This window comes from Lichenostomus cassidix, chromosome 4 (genome assembly GCF_008360975.1).
Source record: "Lichenostomus cassidix isolate B80296 chromosome 4, HeHo_3.0, whole genome shotgun sequence".
Taxonomy (NCBI): Eukaryota; Metazoa; Chordata; class Aves; order Passeriformes; family Meliphagidae; genus Lichenostomus; species Lichenostomus cassidix.
In genome coordinates, this window is record NC_139484.1 from 7,425,127 (window position 1) to 7,447,765 (window position 22,639).

The 22,639-nt window shown below is 44.7% G+C and overlaps 1 protein-coding gene across 3 annotated transcripts in view; it reads left to right on the forward strand.

The window, feature by feature from the left end:
- Positions 1-4,848: 4,848 nt before the first annotated feature.
- The window catches only part of ADAMTS3 (ADAM metallopeptidase with thrombospondin type 1 motif 3), a 57,557-nt gene continuing 39,766 nt past the window's right edge, over positions 4,849-22,639 (forward strand). The window contains exons 1-3 of one of the 3 annotated variants that reach the window (XM_085057719.1): positions 4,849-5,249; positions 6,040-6,067; positions 11,822-12,222. In XM_085057719.1, coding sequence (XP_084913845.1) covers positions 5,181-5,249; positions 6,040-6,067; positions 11,822-12,222 — 498 coding nt within the window. In that variant the 5' untranslated portion in view covers positions 4,849-5,180. The remainder of the gene's footprint in view (positions 5,250-6,039; positions 6,068-11,821; positions 12,223-22,639) is intronic. The other 2 variants (XM_085057722.1, XM_085057720.1) reach the window with 2 other exon arrangements.

Sequence of the window (22,639 nt, forward strand, 5' to 3'; positions counted from 1 at the left end):
TTCTTGACTGCCTGTACACTTTCCCAGGAAGTGTGTGAATTGGAAGGATCTGTGTACTCAGCTCCTGGCTGGGCTTTTCAGGAGGGCTAAGAGAGCCTGGGTTCTCTGTCCTGGCATCCTTTGCCAGGTTGCAGCTGTAATGCCAAAATGCATTTAAGGGAAAGATAGTGGCATCAACTGTTTGTCTCTTTTCTTCATAGGCACTGATAGAATAAAATGCAAAGCTGATGTGTCTGATTATTGTTAGGTTGGATGTAGTCTGCACCTTCCCCTGGTCCTGGTCAGCATGCCCTCGGAACAGCTGGCAGCTTCCAGGAACAGTGTTATCTCTTGGGATCCAACTGTGGTGGTTATTAAAATGCTGACCAAAGGCCTGCTGGCAGCCATCCTCCACTGCTGTGTTTGGTTTTGTGTCGTGGAATGACCTTTTGTAATAGAATCAAGGAAATAGAAATGACAAAACCTACTGACATGATGGATTTGGAGTATTTTGTGAGATAATCAGGTAACATCATAACTCTTTGGAGTAAGGAGCTGTGAACTGGAGCAAGCATTCCCATTGGCTTGCTTAGGGAACTGATTTTCAACAGGATATTACTGATTTTTACTTTCCTTTTTCATCTATGTGATGCAGCTTTTGCCTTTTCTGGGTTTAGGGAATCATGCCAGTCAAGTTGATTTTCATTACATTTGAGAGGTAAGGGAGTGCTGAAGTGTGCAACTTCCTTCCCTCCCTCTGTATGGAAACTTGTTTTGTGTGAATCAATGACAGAAAAGCAATCACTGAAAAAATATTCCCATTCTTTCTCTGCAGTCACACCCCCCCCCAGAAACTTCTCTAAGAATGTGACTAAAACCAAAGCACTTTTTAAGTTACAGAGGAATAGTGCTGAGCTGGTGAAGCCAGCAGGAAGCGAACATAGAATCCCAGAATTGTTTAGGTTGGAAAAGACCTTTGAATCATCAAATAGAACCATTAACCTAGACATGGAGCAGGGTTATCATTTCTTTTGAAGATTCAGGGTGGGTTTAATTGTATTTTATTTGGCACACATTGTTTTAAAACTCATCACCTCAGAATAGGAAAAATTTTATGGCATGTGCTAATTATACAAAATTCACAACACTGCTTCTTTTCATTCCTTTATGTTTTCCAGAATGTCTTTTACAACTGTAATTTTTACATCTCACATTTTTCTCTCCAGTTTCCTGTGTCTTGCAGTTAAGTCTTGACCATAAATCTTGCTCTGCTTTGTTAAAAATAATAGGTGCACTATATTTCTTAATTTAACAACCTGCTAGATTAATAGTGGCTTTAAAACAATTAAATATGGTTGTGTGGTTTAACATTCCCAATTTTAATGCACCATGAAGGAGAAACTAGAGGCACTGTCTTTTATAGAGCTCTTGGGTTTCACGTACAGTCTGGCAATCTTTGTCTGACACCTTGGTACTGGGATCTCCTTCCTACAAAGATAATGCCAAAAAAAAGCTTTCTTTGCAGGTTTGGAAATCAAGTGGCAAGTCACTGGGTGGCAAATAAGGCTAAAATTTTAACTGTTGTATCTTGGCCAAAAAGGCTTTGGGACCTTTTTGGATGCATGACAGGAGTTGTGCAGGGCAGCTGGAGGAGGTGGGTTTCTGCATTGTAGCGGCAATGTTTCAGAACATCAAATCTGGTTCTTGTGAATTCTCCTTTTCTTTAAGGCTGGAAACCTGAGCAGGTCGTGGTCATGTGTTCTGGTGGGTCACACAGTAGGATCTGGGTCTCCAGTCACCCTGCCTCACAGGGGATTCCATTCTTGTGTTGTATTTCCATCCCAGCAGGCTCCATGGAGAAGGAGACCCTGAAGCACCAGGTATCAGTCATTAAAAGTAGTCAGGATTTGGCACCAAAGCCAAATTGTAGCAGAAAGAACAGAATTAATGCTTTCCAAACTGGCTGTGATTTAGAAAGGTTATCAAATGCGTACGTGGATCAAAAACTCAATAAATTGTAGTGATTCCTAAATATTAGGAAATGTCACTGTAAAACTGAGCATTAAACCATGTGTGTGGACAGAATCAGTGAAGACTGGGATTTGTCTGGATGATAGCTATTATTCCTAGATGCTGTAGTTAAGTTACACTATAAATATTCCTGCTACATGTTATAGTTGAGTTTACGAGGGGATTCTCTCAAGAAATTAACATTTGAAGCTTGGATTAAGTAGCATTGCAAGATCTCCTGATCAGGAACTTCTCTTGGTTACCCAGAGGGAATATTCTCTAAATTTTCTCCGTTTGTATTCTTGCTCCTATTAAGCCTGACTTTGAAATTGTTTTGTTGCAGACGCCTCTGCTGTGAGACAATGTGAGACCTCATGAAGACCATGTTCCAGATCAGGTAATGCTGTATTTTACTCCCCTGAGTATTATCCCTGCCAAATCCTGCTGCAGCCTTCCTGCTCCAAACCCTGGCCCTGTGCAAAGCCTTTCAGACAGAGTTCAGTGGTTCAGTGTCTCTGCTTCAGGCCCCAGTCTCAGGTTCATAAAATATTTGTGGCTGTCAGTCTCGTGCATCAGCCAAAGTTGCACAGATGCGGGAAGCCTGTCTGAGGGATTTTAGAATTGCAAATGCCTACCACATTTTTAACAGCTCTATATATGTATACACATATGTAAATACATATATGCATATGTATGTGTAACACACTAGAAATACTCACAAGATGATTTCTCTGATAATAGTGTGCCAAACTGGGTTGTTGGAGATGAGAAATGTCTTTAACTGAACTTTTAAATACTGACTCGATTTACTTGTGTTACAGGAATGGCACTTGATGTTGTTTCTTATCAGAAATAATGAGGCATCTAATGTTAACACCTTTTGTTGCTTTCTTACAATTCTGTAAAGCCTTTGATAGACCACAAAACAGGGTATCTGCCCTGGCCCCCAGCTCTGTCTCTTGTGTCTCTTGATTTCGTTGACATTTAGAAACTTTTTAAACCAGTTTGGCAAAGTTTAATAACTTAGGAGGTAACAGACATAACATTGTATCGCAAGAATGTTTTTCAGAGCATAGAAACAGCTTTACTGGAGGTCAGGAGTTTGGATCCCTGTGCCTGTGGAAGGTGTCCCTGCCCATGACAAGGGGTTGGGACTAGATGATGTTTAAGGTCTCTTCCAACCCAAACCAGTCTGTGATTCCCTAAAGTCCCCCTGTAATTAGCCTGAACAAAACACCTGAGATTGTGCAGGTTCATAAGTTCACAATAGAAAACAGGTGGTTTGCAGTACACAGCACTCAGGTGTTTCACATTATGGAAAAAATGCACAAGGATATCAAGGTTGTGTTCAGGGTTTGCATGATGTGCAATAAGTAAGGTCTAAGGTTGCTGGGTGAACCTCCATGAGAGAAGTAGAATGGGGAATAGCTGCAAGGTAAGTGAAATACTTTTTAATGTAGGATTATGGAGCTGGCACTTTACAGTACCTCAGCCTTTCTGATTCTGGGCTTTCCCAAAAGTGGCTCTGTGCAGCTGCTGGGGCTGAATGAGACAGGCTGCTCATGTTTTATGTGCAGGAATGATTGGACACTTGTAATAACAGATGCATTCCCACTCTCTCAGAAAAATTCCTTTTATTTTTTTGCTTTGTGAGAGGATATCATGCAGTTCAGGACCTGTGTCTTCTGAAACAGCAGGGCTGCTGTGGTTGGAATATTCAAGGTATCTCCTGAAAATCAAGGCTGAAACTCTCCTCCTCTTTAATGTTGCTGTCACGCAGTTTGGATTTAGTGGAACCAGTATTTTCCTTTTCACATAGATAAGATGATTTTTGTCAGTAAGGTCAATTTAAAAATGATAGTTAAGCTATCACATGTATTCTGAGAACGTTTAGCAGCAGCAGATCACATGTTTGTGCTACATGAGGCCAACAGAAACTGATTTTGGTTGGTTATGATGCTTCACAGGAACGGTAGTGCAGAACATACAATAAAATGGTTTTAAATTGGATTTTAAATTGAGATCCAGATACTCATAACACTGGCTAATTCTGACCCTGAAAAAATTCAGTCCTCAGTTGAACACTGCTGGAGTTCAATAATGTCGGAGTGGTTGATCTCTGCCTCCTAGAAGGTGTTTGTAAAGGTTTTGTTTCGCCCTTGGGGACGCCCCAGTGGTGCCTGTTACCAACTGCTTACTCACAGCTTCAACTGCCTAACATCTCCTGGGGAAATGAAGGTGTACAGAGTGTGTCTGTATAGATTTTTGTCTGTGGAAGGCACTGTGCAAGTGGACTTTGGGTTCTGCCCAGGCCAGGCACTATTTCCTTTTGTCTTGAGTGTTGAGCTCCCAGCTGGTGGGAGCTTTGGGAGCTGTTGAGATGGGACATGGGGTGATGGTTTTAAACTAAACAAGCATCAGTTTAGGTTAGATGTAGGGAAGAAGTTTTATACCATAAGAATGGTGAGGCCCTGGCATGGGCTGCCCAGGGAAGCTGTGGCTGCCCCATCTCTGGAAGTGTGCAAGGCCAGGTTGGACAGAGCTTGGAGCAGCCTGGTCCAGTGGCCGCCGTGGCAGGGTGTTGGCATGAGATGAGCTTTAAGGTCCCTTCCAACCTAAGCCATTCTGGCATTTTAAGACTCAGTAGCTGTTGCTGTCTGCCTTTGGTTAGTGGGAAATATGGAAGCCTGGGGATGTGGTCCCGGGCTGGGGAGCTGCTCTGGGAGTCCCTGCTAGGGTGTGATGCAGGCAGCGATGGTGGGTGGGATGGATGGACGGATGGATGGACGGACGGACGGACGGACGGGAAAGTTGTTTCTCGGTGGACTGGATTTCAGGCACACGGAGCGAGGACGGGGAGAGGCATGGATGTGGCAGGAGCACGGTGATAGCATTTGTGCCCCAGCGTGCGTGTGCGCGGAGCCGGGCGGCTTCCCCGGCGGTTCCCGGCGGGCCGGGCCGGGCCTGACGTGGAGCGCCGGCTCGGCCGGAGGCGGAGCTGCCGCGGGTTTATCAGCGCCGCGGATCGCGGCGGGCGCACAGCAACAGGCGGCGCGGGGGACCCGCCGCCTCTCCGCCCGCCCAGCCGGCCCCGGCCCCGGGAGCCGCCGCCGGAGGGCAGGGAAGGCAGCGGCAGGAGGAGGGAGCGGGCGGAGCGCGGCCGGGGCCGGGGCGCGGGCGGCCGGCTCGGGATGGTGCTCCTGCCCCTCTGGGTAGTGGCAGCCGCGCTCCTGGGGGCCCGCGCTGCGCCCGGCCGGCAGGTGAGTGAGGGAGAGGAGGGAGGGAGCGAGTGCGGGGACCCCTGCCTTCCCCTGCCCTCCGCGCTGTCCCCCCGGGTCCTCCCGTGTCCCCCCGCTGCCCCAGGGTCTGCGGGCGGTACTGGCGCGGGGCGAGGAGAGGCTGAGACGGACGGGCGGCTCTCTGCTCCCTTCTGTGCCCCACACCGCTGCATCCAGGCAGCCTGGAACCAGACACAGCATCCCCGGTCCCGGCTGGGTCCTGCAGCGGCAGTCTCTGGGTCCCTTCCCTCTGGGTCCTATGTCCCCGGGTCCCCTAACCCTGGCAAGAGCAAGTACCGAGCCGACAGTGAGCTGATCGTGACATCAGGTCACTGCCACCATCCCTGCGGTCAGTGTGGTCCAGTTGGCTTTCTCATTCTCTAGCCGAGATACAAAGAGCTGTCAGTTCACTGCTTCCTCTCTGCCTCAGCACCCGTGCTTCTTGGAGCTCATCGGTTTCCTGCTGTTAAATCCTTGCTTTGGCCAGTGAACTTACTTTTTGGTACAGTGTCATGTTGTATAGAACAAGTCATTCAGAATCAGGATTGCTTAGCAGCTCTATTTATGTTAAACTCGCTATGGACTCCATTAGTATATTGGTGGGAACAGCTGTTTATTCAGTTATGGAAGAATTGCTATCCCTGGAAATCAAATGCAGAAACATATAAAATAGTACAGCACAGATCAAGTGATTTTTCAGCCTTCTGCCATCCCCCATTGCATAGTAATTACACTAACAACTTTGTGCATGTGTTTCTTTTCTCTTCTGCAGGCTGGTACAGAGCAGCAGATCCAAATAGGTAAGTCTTTTTAGCTATTATTCCTGCTATCAAAACAGAAATAAAAGAAGTAAGCTCAAAGACTAGTTATTTCTGGAGAAATTATCTGTATGCAGGCAAGCATTCCCTGTTCACTCCCCACCACTGCCACCCAGAAGCATTTGTAGTTGCAGTGACGTGGCATGGCTTGAATGTGCATGCCCTCTTGTGCTGCAGTTTTGCATCTTTATGTGTCTGTGCTTCCCTTGTGAAATATAAATCAAAGTTAAAAAATCCGTAGTTGGTCACTGTTGTCTTGTAAACTGATAGACCTGGGTAAAAAGGTGCTGTGCAGTGAGTTCAGGGTCGGTGGTGCATGAGGTTGCTGAAGTGAAAATGTGCCTGTTTGTGCCCATGGGGAGCTTTTTACTGAGACTTTAGCCTCTCAGATTTTTCCCAAAGTCAGAAAGCTTCCTTTAATTGGGAGGATACACCCACAGTTTAATTACAGGAGGTCGGTGTTCATTTACACTAACTGGTAATTGGGTGCTCCGCAGGATGGAAGAGGTAGTGGAAGGATGTGGAAGTTGGCATTCCCAAAGCATTAGTGTCAGGGAATGCCATCCTACGTGCTCCTTCCCTTACCCAGTGTGAAATGAGCCTTTTACCATCCTGGTACTGAGTGCATGTCCCTGCACACGAGTGCTCTCTGGAGCTCTTCTGTAGTGGGAACGGACCCCAGGCAGTTCTGCTTCCAGTTGCCATTGGACCTCCAGCCCTGAGGTTTTGGTTCAGGTTTTGTTCAGAAAAGAATTTCAAGCATTTCTGTAAATTTTGGAGGTCTTGTCTCAATTTCAGTTCTGGCACTGCATCCTTCTGAGCTTAGGTTGGTTTCCACCATGATCAGTGAATAATGGAGACAGTGAGGTACATTTAAAGCTAGCTGGCAAACAGAGGGGTTTTCCAGTGGTATGCTGATCCTGTCTTTTATTTCTAGTCCTTTCCATGAGAAATGGATTGTATTTGAATTTCAGAAACCATAAGCTATATAGGAATGTGTCTTTTAAATTACACAGTATATCAGGCAAAATTGCTGAATCTGGAAAATAACTTTTTGTCCTTTAACGTCTTCTTTTCTTCCACGGCCCTGGCAGTGCTGTAATCTGGAACATTTGGGGCTGAATTTGATCCTGTCAATTCTGATTCAAAAAGTACAGAACCAGAGAATCCTAAAATGGTTTGGGTTGGAATGGACCTTGCAGTACATCTCATTCTAAACCCCCTGCCATGGGCAGGGACTTCACTAGACCAGATTGCTCCAAGCCCCTTCCAGCCTGTCCTTGAACACTTCCAGGGATGGGGCAGCCACGACTTCAGGCTGTGGCTTACTCAGTTGAGAATTCTGACTTGGACATAAAACCTGACCTGGACATAAAACCTGGCTTGGAATTGCCTACAAATGCACTGTCCTACTTCTGAGTCCCCACAAAGTATTGCTTTGCATTGGTGTTGTGTATTTTGAGTTAGCCCAGGGCTGGCTGCTGTCAGCAGCTGATCTTTTCTTGCAGCCTGAAAAGTCACATAGGGAAATTAAGGTACCTAGGGGGTTATTTTTGTTTAAAATCATCAGGGCTGCAGTACAGGGATAGCAAGTTAGCACACTTAATTACCTGTGTTCACGCAGTGTGCTGCAGTGCCTGGGAGCTGTCAGGAGTAAGTTGTTCTGTGTCACTCAGCCTGAAGGTGCTGATGCTGTGCCGCACCTCTTGCTCCCACACAGCAGAGCTCTGTCACTGCTCAGTGCCACTTCTGGAAGAAGCCTGTGACACAACAGTGCCAGGCCTCACTGCCTGCAGGAAGCACCTGCAACGCCCCTGTGGCTGTGCAGAGACTGCAAAAACACCACACCAACTGTCTCTTGAGCTGTGTGAATCCCTGGGACAAGTGGCAGTGAAGCAGAGGAATGAGGACACTAGAGAGATGTCCCACATCAGCCTCTCTCCTTGCAGTCCCTTGCTTTTGTTCATCCAGTTTACGATGTCTAGATCCCTCACAGCCTCATCCCCTTTCAGGTGCAGAGTTGAGTGGGAATTCTGAAGGAATCTGTCCCTCTTTCCTGTCTTCTCTTTCTCTCTGGGCATTCCTGCCACCTAAAGGCAGCCAAGCAGAGAGCAAAGGGTAGTTCTGGAGTGATCCAGGTTGTTCAGAGGGACTGAAACTGCTCTGTTGTTTCTGGAAGCCAGTCAATGGATGAAGCAGAAAAGGATGATGGCAAAACCCCTGCTGGGCTTGTCCAGTTGTCTCCACACCATCTTCTTTCATTAAGCATCACCTTGCTAAGTGAGTAGAACAGCTCTGTGCTCATCCCATTGTGCTTATCTGTGGGACTGAAGTGTGATCTCCCAAAACCGGTCACAGTCTCTTTATGGAAACACTGTCCTCTTCATCCCTACAGCAGCAGGTAACTGTTTTTTCTCCAGTTTTTTCTGCCACTGCAGAAAAATGTCTGCCATCCAGCAGTTTGGTTGTGTCACAGCTTGCGAGTTCCAGGCAGAAAGTTCCATGGTAATGCTCTGGAGATGTCACCTTCGATACAGTCCTTTTGCTGAGGTATCTGAGCTTCCTGACCCTCGAGTTACATCTGAACACCTCTTCCAGTAGGGAAGCTCTGGAAGATCGCTGGTCATCCCATCACGTCAGTATGGAATGGCCTAGGAACCAGCAACAGAGCCTCGTGCAGGGGCCATGTGGGTGGGATGTTCCCCTACATTTCTTTTCTTGGGTAGCTTGGTTTAGACATGGAAATAACTTGAGCTTTCAGAAATTCTTCCTTTTCCCCATAGACTGTACTTCTGAAATCTTCTCAAGTGGATGTTTAGGCATTTGGCATTCTGCTGTGGACAGCCACCTGAACAATTTTTGATCAATGTATTTCACAGAACCTTATGCGTGAAAAATACTCTTTTTCCAAATGTAGGTGATAAAAAAAGTTTGGGATTTTTTAACTTCCGTTGACCACAGCTGTTGTACAGTGCAGAGACAACTCCTGTGAGCCAGTGGCGTTCATTGTGCAGTTTCATGAGTTTTTGAGGGGAAAAAAAGCCCAGACAGCTCTCTTCAGAGGCATTCTCTAGCTAATTATGTTTTGGCACACAATGAAAGAATGTGATGTTCCTTCTTAAGTGCTTCCTTTCAACTTAAACATTGTGCAACTGGAGCAGCATTTTAAGGCCAGATTTAAAAAAAGGAAGACAATTTACAGTTAAGTGCTTTGCCTTTTGCTCTGATCACCACTGTCAGCTTTGAATTAGCAGAGCAGATCGACTCTGAAATTTTATCTTAGGAAAGGGAACACCTACAGCTGGGGTAACATTTCCTCAGAGCGTGTAGTTTGTGGAAAAAGGGTAATATAAGTCAGCAGAGGAGTTCAGATATCTTTGGGATTCAGTCATGTCCCATTTAATTTTAATTGCCTTTGAACAAAAGGCATTTCCTCTTCTAGCTCAGCATTTACAGAGTCTGGAAAACACTTTTGCTGACTCAAAACCTTGATAGTTCTTATTTTCCACCCTTTGTTCCTACCTTCTTGGGGCTAGCTGGCTGCTCTTATTAGCAAAATAGCCATTTTTTTTTCCCCAGCCGGTGGAAATGTGGGAATTCTGCTGCAAGATGTGCAGAGCAGTTTCTCAGTCGTGCGGTGAGCACAGAATTTGATCACCAGACTGTGGTCTCTGGCACTGAACGTTGGGCTTTAAAGAGAAAGGAAAACAAGCCACGAGGAATCTCGGCGAGGTAGAAGGTGGAATGTCAGCCTGGGAATGAAGTGCCAGTGCTGAAGCGCTGGGAATGTGTGGATCTATGTTTTTACTTTGACCCAGTTAGAATGTACAACCCAGTAGCTCTGCCTCCTGGGCATGGCCTAGTGTCTAATTAATAAAAATGACTTTAGAGTTTTAATTTGGTCCCTTCTCTAAGGAGACAGATTAACAATCCTGGCTCAGAATTCCCAGTGTTTTAAATGGGAATTATCCTAAGGGTAATGGCCTAATTAGGATGCCCGTTTTAGATCCTAATCTTGTGGGTGAATGGCAAAATAGGTGGAGTTGGCTGCTACTGAAACCCACCCTGTGGCTGCTGGCTGTAGGATGTGGGGTTACCAGTGGGCTTGGAAGTGACTTTTCACATCCCTAGGATACGGGATTTGTATATTAAGATATTTATAGTGCAAGAATTTACATGTGTGTGTCCATGAAGCCGTTAGGAACATTTTCCTACTGAAGTTACTTGTAGAATGCGTGAGTCTCTAAAAACCAACAACCTATGCTGCCAGGAGAGAGGAACTGGCTACTGAGCTTGTCCTCTATTAATTCTTGTATCAAGTGTGATCCACACTGGGAGCAGGTGAAATTTAGCTCATTTAATTAAGTATATTTATTTGAGGAATTCTCAGTGGCACTTGGCGCTAGCATCAGAGCAGTCCAATCTTGCAGCTTTTCGAATGAAATTGTCTGTACTATCACTCTGATAACTACTTTCACCAGCTCTCCGAGGAAGACAGGAGTTGGGAATAACTATTTTTGTGCAAGATGTCTTTTTAACTCAACGTAGTCAAATACACAGGCTTAGACGTAGGCCTTGGACCCATTCAGAGCAGTGGCAGTGGTGTGGCTCACAGCTTGACCTGGCCCTTCCCTTACAGTGTGAAAATCGGACACCAAATACCCTGATTGCTCCCAGATTACAGAGGCCTCACCAAAAAGATAAACTCATTTGGTGGACTCGTTTTACAGTGGTGTGACATTGCTTGAAGACATGTTGCCTTATTTGAGGGTTGGACCATTGAGCTTCTCCAGGGTTACCAACAGTGTGATTTGCTGGGTTAATGGCTTTCCTCAACTGCACTAAAGTACAGGATTTAGGGTCAAATTTGTCTAGAACTGTGTTGGGTTTTTTAATACTTAGATTCTGTCTTTTTTTTTTAATCTCTGTTACTCAGAGGAAGGGCAATAGCAAGTTTCTGGGTAGGGGGATTTGTAGAGAGAAAAGTTACTGCCATTACCAGTGCTGATGTGGATTAATTTATCAGCAGCATGTGAGCCGCTGGATTTTTGTCCTATTTCCCAAGAAATCTGTATGCAAATTGTGCTCATAGCCAAGCTTGGCTCTTCATTTTCAAAACCTTGATGGAAGTCCTGACACAGGAGCAAGTTCTGTGTAAGGTGTACAATGGAGCTGTGTGGCATTTCTTACAGGAGAATTCAGAAGGGTCAATGGGCCTGTTGAGCAAACCTCAAACCCAAAAGAAACTCCCCAGATAAATGTCAGTGAATATTTCCGGGTCTCCTCTGTAAGTTTTAGGAAAATCTTTTTTGTAAAAACAATTGATAGGAAGAAATTCTTCCATGTGATGGTGGTGAGGCCCTGGCACAGGTTGCCCAGAGAAGCTGTGGCTGCCCCTGGATCCTTAAAAGTGTCCAAGGCCACTTGGACAAGGCCTTGGCCACAAGGTTGGACAGGGCTTGGAGCAACCTGGCATAGTGGAGGGTGGTGTCTCTCCCTATGGCAGGGGGTTTGGAACTGGATGGTCCCTTCCAACCCAAACCATTTTGTGATTCCATGATAAAAGAGGAGCAGTGACATGTGCGTTATATTTGCCCACATTAGTAGCTCAAACAGGAATCCTAAGTTGGGATTTTTTGAAGGGGAGGTATGAGGCAGGGGAGTCCTTCAGTCTTTGGGCTCATTTCATGCTCTTGATCTTATTGTAGTTTGGTTTTTGGGTGTGTCTCTTGGCAGAATTCCGAAAAAGCAGACCGAGGCCATATGGGTTAGTGATTCCAATTAGCACCAATGCAGATGGAAGCTACATCTCCAACATCCTCTCGGCGAGTCACCAAAGGCGCTCGACGCGGGAGGTGTCCCAGAGCCCTAGACAGCTCTATTTCAATGTCACTGCCTTCGGAAGGGAGTTCCACCTCCGGCTGAAACCCAACACTCGCTTAGTGGCTCCCGAGGCCGTGGTGGAGTGGTACGAAGACTCTGTGGAGACTGGGAGCCATGGTGGTAACACGTCTCGGGCTGGATCTGGTACAGAGCGGTTATGGAAGAGAGAGCCCCTGTGGACCAACTGTGCCTACGTGGGGGACATCACGGACATCCCCGGAGCTGCGGTGGCCATCAGCAACTGTGATGGTCTGGTAAGGCTGCTTTCATGGCACTTGCGTCTTGCGTCACACTTGGTGCACAGCTTTTGTTGCTTTTAACCACAATGTTGTAATGATGTAATTTACAGAACTCCATTTCTTAAATATATTAGAAGAGATTAATGTCCTACTGCTTTACTTTGGGATAATTTCTCTAAGGTTGATAAGCAAAGTTTTTAGTGTCGCAGATGTGAGAGAGAGAAATCAAACCTACACGTCGTTGGGTTTCGTTTTTATTTGCATGAGGTGTTACAAATGGGAAAATTAGTAGTGAAGACATTTTTCATCTTAAAAGGTGATCTTTGTTAACTGAATTTAGAATTTGTTTTCCAAGTCATCCCTCTTTGTTTCTCAGGTACTAAAGTGGTGGGCTGCCCTGTTTTCCAAGAATAGGAGCATTAACTTTTAAAGGGCTCATTTATAAAGTGGGCATGCTTTTTGTTCTCTTAGATGCAGTTTTGTTTGATCAGGAGCTGTCACATGAGAATTGAGTGGTTCACATCTGTAATGGGTTTGTTTTCAATCTGTCTGTGAAGACGCAGAGTTTCACTGTGGCTGAGCAGATGCCCAACTCCCAGAATGAATGGCTGGGCATACATGGAGCCCACACACCATTCATTGATTCAGTCCTGCAGCAGGGAAAGCCAACAATATTCACCTTGTGCTCCATAAAGTGCAGGAGCACTGGTGGAACATGCCTGCAGCATCCAGGGAGATGAATGTGGTGGTTGCCCTGCTGTTATTTGGGACAGGAATCACATGAAAACGTCTGCAGCAAGCATCCTTTCTTGCAAGTGGATTTCCCACTTCCCTTAGGTGCCTCATGGTCATGATTTGGTTCCATTTTGAGATAAGTCCTGTCTAGGAGAACTCCTACCTCAGCAGCGGGCTGCAGTCACTGTGGGAATAACTGCAGAAATGGCTCAAAATCCCCATTCAGACCAAAACTCCTTGAATTCCCTTGCTTAGAGAAAGGAAATGCTGGTAGTGGTTGCATCAGAGGTGACAACTAATGTCAGTTTGGTGTGTTTTGGGGGTTTTTGTGGATTTTTTTTTTTTTAGGAGAATCTATTGCCAGTGTACTATGTTTACAAAGGTCAAGCAGACCCCTGCCTGGCTAGATGTAGCTTCCAGTAGAATCCCTCTGATGAATGAGACCCTGGGACTGGGAGCTGGATTTTAGCAGTAAGCCTGAATGAAGTTCTGTTGAGGCAGCACTTGGAAGACAAGAAATTGGATTAAATGGAATTAGATTAAGGAGTGTAGCAGCTCCGTCAGAGATTGCCATGTGGCTGGCAAGCTGCTCATGGTGTGTTTAGCCAGAGGGGGACTTTTGGAGGGGGAGTGGCTTCACAGTGACAGAGGGCAGGTTAGATGGGATACTGGGAAGAAATTCTATGCTGAGGATAGAGAAGTGCTGGCACAGGTTGCCCAGAGAAGCTGTGGCTGCCCCTTCCCTGGAAGTGTCCAAGGGCAGGTTGAATGGGGCTTGGAGCAACCTGGTGTAGTGGAATGTGTCCCTCGTTTCCCATAACGTCCCATCTCCTTTCCATGCTTTTGGGGACTGAAGTAGGAGAACATGGGCTTTTTCTTTGAGGACTAGTGGGTAAATGCTCCTGGGTCACTCTTGTCTCTCTGTTCATCTCGACCTTGGCTGTTTTAACATCTCTCAGAGCTCTAATCATGTGAGTGTGAAATAAATAATCCTGAAGACTTACTTAATATTTTTTTCCTCCCGCATCTCCCAGGGTAGTGAAAGGAACTTGCAGTTAGCATCTCTGGCCTCCCTGTTGCTGTACTATGTGTCTCTCAACCCAGCTAGAATATTTGATCCTCAGTGTGTCGTAAAGACGTGAAGAGTGAGATAATATGGCTTAACAGAAACTGGAACAAGAGTGAGAAATTCTAGGGGCATGTGTGTGTTGGAAAGATTTCTTTTCGACTTCAGAAGAATTTAGACACTCTTCAGAGTAGCCAGCTAGGTTCTGAAATCTTGAGAAAAAGTGAAGGGAATCACTGGGGTAGCAGTTTGCACGATGTGTAGCTTATAGAAGAAGTTTGATATCATAGAGAAAAGAGTGCCAAATTCGGATTGTTTGATAGTAAATATGTGGAATAACTGGCATTTGCGCTAGTAAAGTAAGTCTCTTCCTTAATCTAAACTTACATTTAAAGCCCCAAATACTTGAACACTTTTGTTTTGAAATAGTTTACATATCTACTTCTGCAGTGGAAGATGTCTGTGTGCCATCAGCTTTGCAAATTCCTATCTTGACTTCTGCTTAATCTCCCTTGGAAATGACCCTGTTTATTTAAAAAAACCACATGCATGTGCCTGCACTTGTCATGGCAGAAGAACACTTCATTAGTCATGGAGGAGCTGCCTCTCCTTCACTGTGTGTCAGGAAGATGGTGCTTCCACAGGTTTCTGCTTGGTATTTCTGCTGTTGTTTGGTCAAAATAGCAGTATTTATTGTCAGAATCCTTCGGGTGACAAGCCAGAGGTGCCAGTCTCAAGAAAACACTACAAATTGTTTAGATTGCGAATGTAGAGAAGGCAGCAAGCCTAACGTTTAGAAATAGTGGCTTGTAACACTTTCTGCTTGTTGTGGTATAGAAAATAATTTCAGTTTCTCAGTTAGCTTCCTGCTTCATAACAAACTCCGAGGATGATGCCTTTAGCTTGTACTTCCACTCTGAACTATGTTTCTGTAGATGTGTACCTGTGTGTTTGAGCTGGGATCTGGTTTATGCTCACATCCATGCAGCACCAAGTGGGAATGCTGGTTTCTGTTTCTCCCAGAGCATTAACCTTGCTCGTTTTAAATGGAAGGGCTAAGCCCAGTATGACAAACCTTTAATCTTTGACCTCAGATTCCAAGTAAAATGGGACTTTGTGTTTATTGGAAATTATTTGGAGTATTTTTATTTATTGAAATTCTATGGCCTTCAAAGCCAGAGTAGCATATGATCGTGTGAAGTACAGCTGTTTGCAAGTGGAAGATGCTCAGGAATCTGCCTGCCTTTTAGTGTTCAGCTGCCAAACCAGGGAAACCCTGGAAGACAGACCAACCATCAAGAATAAAAAAAATGCTCAAGCATGCTCAGATCTGTCATTTGTGACAGATTATTCCTCACTTGCTTATTGCCATCCCTTTTTCCAAGGATATGGAGATGTGAAGAAATGTGCCTGTGCATGTTCACAGCTACTTTACTTTGGCAAATCTTTTGGAAATACAGGCTGGAGTATCTCAGATGAGAGATAGTTGCACACTCTTTAAACTCGGTTAAGGAAAAGCTTTAAAAATCTGCTGGAGTTGGGGTGTGTGGGATCCAAGGAGTTTCAGGGCATTTTGGTTTGTTTCGAATGCTTTTTTATTACCATGGTTTCATCAGGACTGAACTATTAAGGCTTATTTCTTGTTCCTGTGTTGGTTCTAATCTATTTCAGCATCATTTCCCCCAAGCTGGCAAGACAGAGTTCCTAAATGGAGAGGCATCTTTCTAGGAGTCGTTGGTGTTTTATCCCAGTGTATTGGAATAGCATTTTGGAGACAAACACTCAAACTGCTGCTGAGCATCTGATTGTAGCACATCGGAAACTCTTGCTGAGTTTGGGATTGGGATTGGGACTGTCCCCTTAGGCCTGCAGGTTTCTTCCAGCCCAAGCTGGGGGCTGTAGCTGAGAGGATGTCTGGTCATCCAGAACATTCTGGGAGGGCAAAGTACAAGGAAAGCAGAGCAAACTCTGGGGAGAAGGAAATCAGAACAAACCCTGGGGCGATGGAAGCGGCTCTGGCTGCATTCCACTCTGGGCAGATGCCTTAGGCTGATTTAACACACCGATATTCCTGCTCCCCTGCCCTACTGTGCTCTTCCCACAGTAATTCCCTCCTGCCATGAACTCCCATGACCTGCTGTGCCTGCTCTTACCACTGGTGTTTCGCTGTACTTGGCAGGCTTGATGAACTGGGCATGATAGGTTGCAGCTGGACTTCATCCCCATCACCTCTCTGCTATGCAGCACTTCCCACAGGCTAATACAGACTCCTCAGTCGTAGTAATCCGTAGTAAAGAGGATTTCTCAAAGTTCAGGAGCTCCAGAAGCTTGGAAAAATGCAGTCCCTTATTCAGGACTTGGGGCTGCTTGAGTAAAACACAGAGGGGAGGAGCATTGATTGAGAAGGGAGGTGATGGGGACTGAAGTCAAGTGTCAATATAGCCTAAAGTAATATAATCTAGAAATTCTTTTATATGTCTGGTTTGCTTCTCCCTGAAATGATCATTCAAAGCTAGTGAGTACTTCACCCTTACTTCATGGAACATAGAGTTTATGAAGATGGTTGCTCAAGCTCCATTTATTTATTCTTGTTTGTTTTTATAAATTCTTCTAACAGGGCCAGATTTGGTCTAATGATAGATTTGCCTCATTTCCAAACCTTTGCATCTCCTCCTCTCTTTCTTGACTACCTTCAAACACAGAATTTGGGCCATAAAAATTATACTTTGGCCCCTTAAGATGAACCTTTTGATCTCAGAATGGATGTTTGTAACTTGTGAGGGTTTGTATCCTAAAAATGAGGTTTTTAATCCTAGAGTCAAAGTTTTTGAACTCTAGAAATGAGGCTTTGTGACCTAAAAATGAGGTTCTTAGGTCTAAAGGTGTGATGTAGACCCTATGTATGAGGGATTGGACACTCAAGATGTGTCTTGGACCCTAAAAAATGTGGGATGAGCACTTGGACACTTGAGATGTGTCTTGGACCCAAAGGACTGATTGGATCATAGAAATGGAGCTCTGGACATGGAAAATGGGTCTTTGGGCACTGTAAATGCAGCTTTGAGCTATATCTGTTCCAAAAGGTGGATGTAGTTTAGCTCTTTCTTGGCTCATAGGAAGTGTTTGTAGGCACATCTTGGTAGCTGAAATGAAAGTTGTACTATCTGTCTCTATCCTCTGTTGAGGAGCAGTTGGCAGCAGGTTATCAGATAGTTGAAAGCAAGGCTGAAAGGAGAATCAGACCCATGTGTTCTGACAGTTCTGCAGAATTCCTCACCCTCCAGGTGAGGAGAGATGCAGAGAGTTCAGGCTGGTGTCTGAGTGACCTATGATGGCATCCAAGGTGCCTTCTAGAAAAGGAGAACTTCCCTCTGGGGCCTTCCTGTGGGCTCTCTGGAACAATCAACAGGAATAGCCCAAAACACCTGAACTGTGGACTTAACAACTACCCCAGGCTGGGCAAAATGTGAATGTGGTTCCTAGCCACAAGTTGAACATACAGTGCAAAAGGCCTAATGCTGTTATTATTCTCTTTTTTCCTGTCTTTAGATTGGAGACAGTATTTGAAGGTTAATTAAGACACTTGACAGTCTGGTATGGATGAGGCAAGGTGAGGAGAGCATCCTGTAGGAAGGGGTTTAGGAACAGGCAGCTGGAGACAGTCTGCCTGGAGACTTTTCATAAAAAGTCTCCGCTTTAATTGCCACAACTTCATACTTTTATTTCTAGTTTATTTCTGATGTTGAAAAATCATTCTGTATAGCAAAGCATGGGTTTACATGTAATTCCTCCCCTTTAAGCAATATATGTAGGGACTGGAACTGCTGTTACAGGTCAGTATGTGGTTAAAAATGGCCTGGAACAAAGGGCTGGTGGTTGGGTGCTGCTCTGGATATGTCTTTTGTAGCTGTTATTTAATCACACCTTGTAGTCCTGGCGATGCATTTTCGCAAAACACTGCTTTTAGGGCACTTGGACAAAGAATTCCCTTTCTGGATTTTTCCTCTTTGTTCCCAAAGCAGCAGACACTTCTTAAATTTTTTTGATTCCTGGAGGCTCACAGCTTACAGCTTATAAAATAGCACAAGCTTATTAAACTGACTAAGTACAAGCCCTTTTTTATACTTTTAGTAATAAATCCTAGATTGTATAAGTTGGGTGGACTCTTGATAACACACACAGAGTGCATGAATTGGGCTCTCATTCCTCATTTCTGTGGAGACATGTCCTGTCTCCACATGTCACCTGTGGGAAAGTGTGTGTCCCAGGGAAAGAAAGTAAATAGATACTGAAATAGTCAATGTTCTCAAAATTCAATCCTTGTAGCCACTCTCAAAGTTCTCATTGATGGTGGAGTTGGTGCTGAATTTGTAACTGCATTTGGTAGGGTGGAGGTACAGAAGCCATATTCAGCAATGGCTTTTTTGATGTTCCATGTTTATTCAGTGTTGTACGTACTTGGATCTGGAATTTGGCCTCTGAGACACGTGGCCTGAGGTTTGCAAAGGGGTAGGAAGCAGGACTGGAGGGAAAATACTGTGCAGAGTCATTGAGGAAAAGAGTTTGTCTGCTCTTTCTTCTTCTTAGCTTTTTCAGAGGGTCACACTGCAACCCTAAACATTGTGCTCCCATTCACGCTCTGAAAGAGTCATGGAAAGAAGAGTCAGTTTGTTCCATCTCTGGCCCCTGTTTCATCATAAGCTTCTTGAAATGATGGATAAAGCTGCAGCACTGTTGTTCCCATTTAAAAAAATCTTTGCTTTCACTTCTATTTTAAATAGATACTTAGTTTTCATCGAGTGCTTCTGCTACGTGGCTGAGACCTTTAATAAATTACAGCCATGCAACACTAAATCAGCTTCCCAACCTCATAAAATCCCTTTGTCATTTGACTTTCTTGGTTTATACCTCTCCAAAGGTATAAAACTACTTTTGCTTTTCCTTTGAGAGATTTTACCGTAGTTTTTTTTTTTCCTACGTTCATGCAAGGATGTAGAAGCAATTTAAAATTATGAGTTTAATGGAAATAATTCTACCTTTGGTGCTTCCTAGCTTTTGATCCACAGAGTATTTCCATTCAGAGGAAGCTGCATCTGTTTTCTCTCCTTCTCTGACTTTTGTCTGAGGAGATGACTCTTCCTCACGCATAGTTTGGACTGAGTTTTCTGTCATCTTGGAATAGCGATGATGCTGTGGTGTCATTCATGACTGTTGTGTACAGGCAGCAGACAAATCAGTATTTCTTTTGTGTGCCACAGTATCAGTGGTGCTGCTGACATCCTGATCATGAGGTCTTTGTATTTTGGCATTATTTTATTCTCTTTATACCTTTAGAGTATTCAGCACTTGAAGATCTCATTTTCCCTTCTCTGAAGGCTATCAGATGTCCTGTCCTCACTTTTTGTTTTCCTTTCCACTCTTTAGAGGAATCCATGACTGGTGTCATCCTATGTCTTCTGGAGCTGGGAAAACACCACGTTTACTGCAGAACTGGCAACCTTTGCTGTCTCCTGTACTATTTCTCCATGAACTAGTTCCTAGCAAAGGTCTGCTGTAACTGACACAAAGACAAAAACCTTGTGCTCAGTAAATATTTCTACAGAGATTCGCTGGGATCAGGGAGGTGCTTGACTGCTCTGACCATGTTCCATGCATACTTTTCACTCTTAAATAACTGATATTTTAAACCCACAGTTCCTTCTTTAAGGACAAAGCATTTGGCCTCCAGCTCTATGCAGCAGTTTACTGTTGAAATGAATCCTGGTAGGTTTTCCAAGAACAAAAAATAGAGACATATTTTTCCACATAAAATCAAAGTTTGTTTTTTCTTTCTGCTTTCATATAACTCTTAAGGGCTTCCATTGAGTTTTCTTAGACTTTCTGAAAGGGGGAAAAAGAAAACCCAGCATTTGGATCAAAACCAAGCATGAGAAATTTCAGCATAAAGGAATTTTCTTATGGATGTTTATAGAGGAGACTAAAAAGCTTAATGCCAGTCCAGTGCAGTGACCTAATAAATGCTGACATTTTCTTATCTTCTGTGCAAATTCAACAGAATTTTGGTTCATTTGATGGCTCTTCCAAGTGCCTTTTGTTCCTTTCAGTGGTATCAGTTAGTATGTTGAGAGACTTCAATTCCTCTGGGCAGATGATTTCCAGTATTTTAGTATGAGCACATCTTAGTGGCTTCTAAATGGTGCCTGTAGTTTGGAAAGAGGATATTAAACATTCCTACATTTTCATCATAGTCCTGAATCTTCTGAGCAAATAAGACTTTTCTTGGTAGCTGCAGAAGACTTTTGTTTTGATTTAAAAATCTGGTATTAATGATTGGTCACAAACTGGTGCTGTGTTAAATAATTCAGGTCGCTGTGAGACTCAAGCAGTGTTTTCTGTTTGAATCTTTCATCTGATTCAAAAATGAGTTTAATGTTACTAAATAAATGCGGTCTCATTTTTGGCATGCACTTAGTAAGAAAAACCTCAACACTCTGTGCTGCCTGTGTTCAACACCCTTCAAGAATAGAGCCTAAAATGATATGGGAGCTTTTGCTTTAATTCTGAGACGCATGGCCAGGATAAAACGTGGGCTAGAACATGGATTTTATATCACACTTATCTTCCAGAGAGGGAAAATGAGCTGTGGAATTTCTGGTTGCTCCTTTGGGAATCATTCCAAGGGTGCTGGAGCTGGTGGAATTTCTGCTTGATCCTTTGGGAATCACTCCAAGGGTGCTGGAGCTGGAGGATTAGTAAATTGGGATGTTTTACCCTAAAACTGTAGTGTTTTGCCAAAGCCCAGACACTTCCATCGTGACTGGAGGCCCATGCATGGTGGAGGAGGAATTCCATCTGCAAACCTCCTCTCTGGGCACCCGGCAACTGGATCAGTAACATCTGTTTCTTCAAAATGTGTGGAGTGCTGCAATATTACTTTTTTCCAGCATTCCTCTAATGTGTAGTATTTTTTTATATGCCAAGTATGTCGAGGCCATAAATACTTTAGCATGCAGAAGATGTGAAGGGAGGCAAGTATGTCTGTTTGGATGCCTTTCCTCTTCCCTGCCAGAGGGATCTGTCACAGTGTGTGAGCACGGTGGGACTTGGGACAAGGGCCTGGAGTGACAGGACAAGGGGGAATGGCTTCAACTGACAGAGGGCAGGTTAGAGGGGATATCAGGAAGGAATTCTTCCCTGTGAGGGTGGTGAGCCACTGGCATCAAGAGTGGCATCGTGGGCAAACTCAGCAACTTCAGAAACTTCTAGAGAATTTTTGAAAAGAAACCCAAAGAATTAGTTAACTGTTGCCAAAATATGGAACCCGTGTGGCACGGGAAATAATATCCACCCAAGGAAGTGAAGGTATAACCCTGGAGCTACACAAACTTAGAATCAGTGTCTACCCACTGTGGCTCAGTTTTGAGGGAGGCTGGCAAAGGGAAATGTGCTGCAGGCAAAGCATCCTTCTTTGCTTTTATTTTTCTTCCAATAAATCAACCAGTGTTCGGTGCAACTCCAAAACCTTTTTGCCTCTGGATTGGAAAGTGGAGCAGCAGGTAGGTGTGACGCAGGTTTTGCACAGTCACTGAACTGAACCCACCTTAAGCCAACAGAGAGGGTGAAAGGTAGCAGTGTTTTGGGGCTTAATCGGTGTTTTCAGACGAGGCAGCACCTCTTTTATAAAAGCATGTTTCTATCGACTCCTTAAGAAGTTTAGACTGGAGGGCTGTCTCCAGAACCTGCCCCCTCCCTGTTCCAGATCCCAGGTGTTTGTCTTGGCAGGAGCAGTGTCTGCTCGGCCGGGGCTGGGATATTAAATTGAGGGAACACAGAGCTCTTGATGCTTTTCAATAGGGCTTCTATTTAGTTAGGGGCAGGATGGGGCTTTCAGCCACCTGCGATTGTCCAATGGGAAAAAAGGAGGGATAAGGAGTCGGGGGAGAGCCCTGGAAATGTTTTCCAATTCTGTCATTAGAATGGTGAGAAGAAAGTGTTTTTTGGGAGGCAGAACCTTGTGTTGGTTTGACTGCTGAGTCCTTCGCTGCAGTCCAAGCATTGGTGGATGGAGAAATCAAGGATGATACTGTCCAAAACAATGTGGGATGACACAAAGAACCTCCTGAACTGAACTTCCCATATGTGGAGAGCCTTGTAAGAGATTTCGCTGCAAGCTGAATGATCAGTGTGTGGCCCAAAGTGAGAATTGATCCAGGTGTTCTGATGCTGAGACTTGGGGTAGTTCTGATTTTCCATATATGTATTCCGACATTGAATTTTTGAGGTGTGAGGGGTGGTTGATTCATTTTGTTTCAATAGAATGGATATTTAGTTTCAATGGCCTTAAGCTGAAGGAGAAAAGGTTTGGATTAGGTATTAGGAAGGAATTCTTCCCTGTGAGGGTGGTGGAGTGCTGGCACAGCTTGTCCAGAGAAGCTGTGGCTGCCCCATCCCTGGAAGTGTTCGAAATCAGGTTGGATGGGGCTTGGAGCAACCTAGGATAGTGGAAGGTGTCCCTGCCCATGGCAGGAGGTGGAACAAGATGGTTTTTAAAGTCCCCGCTAACCCAAATCAATCCATGATTCTGTGTGGGAAACAAGGGAGACCTATTTTGGATGCTCGTGGGAAATGCAG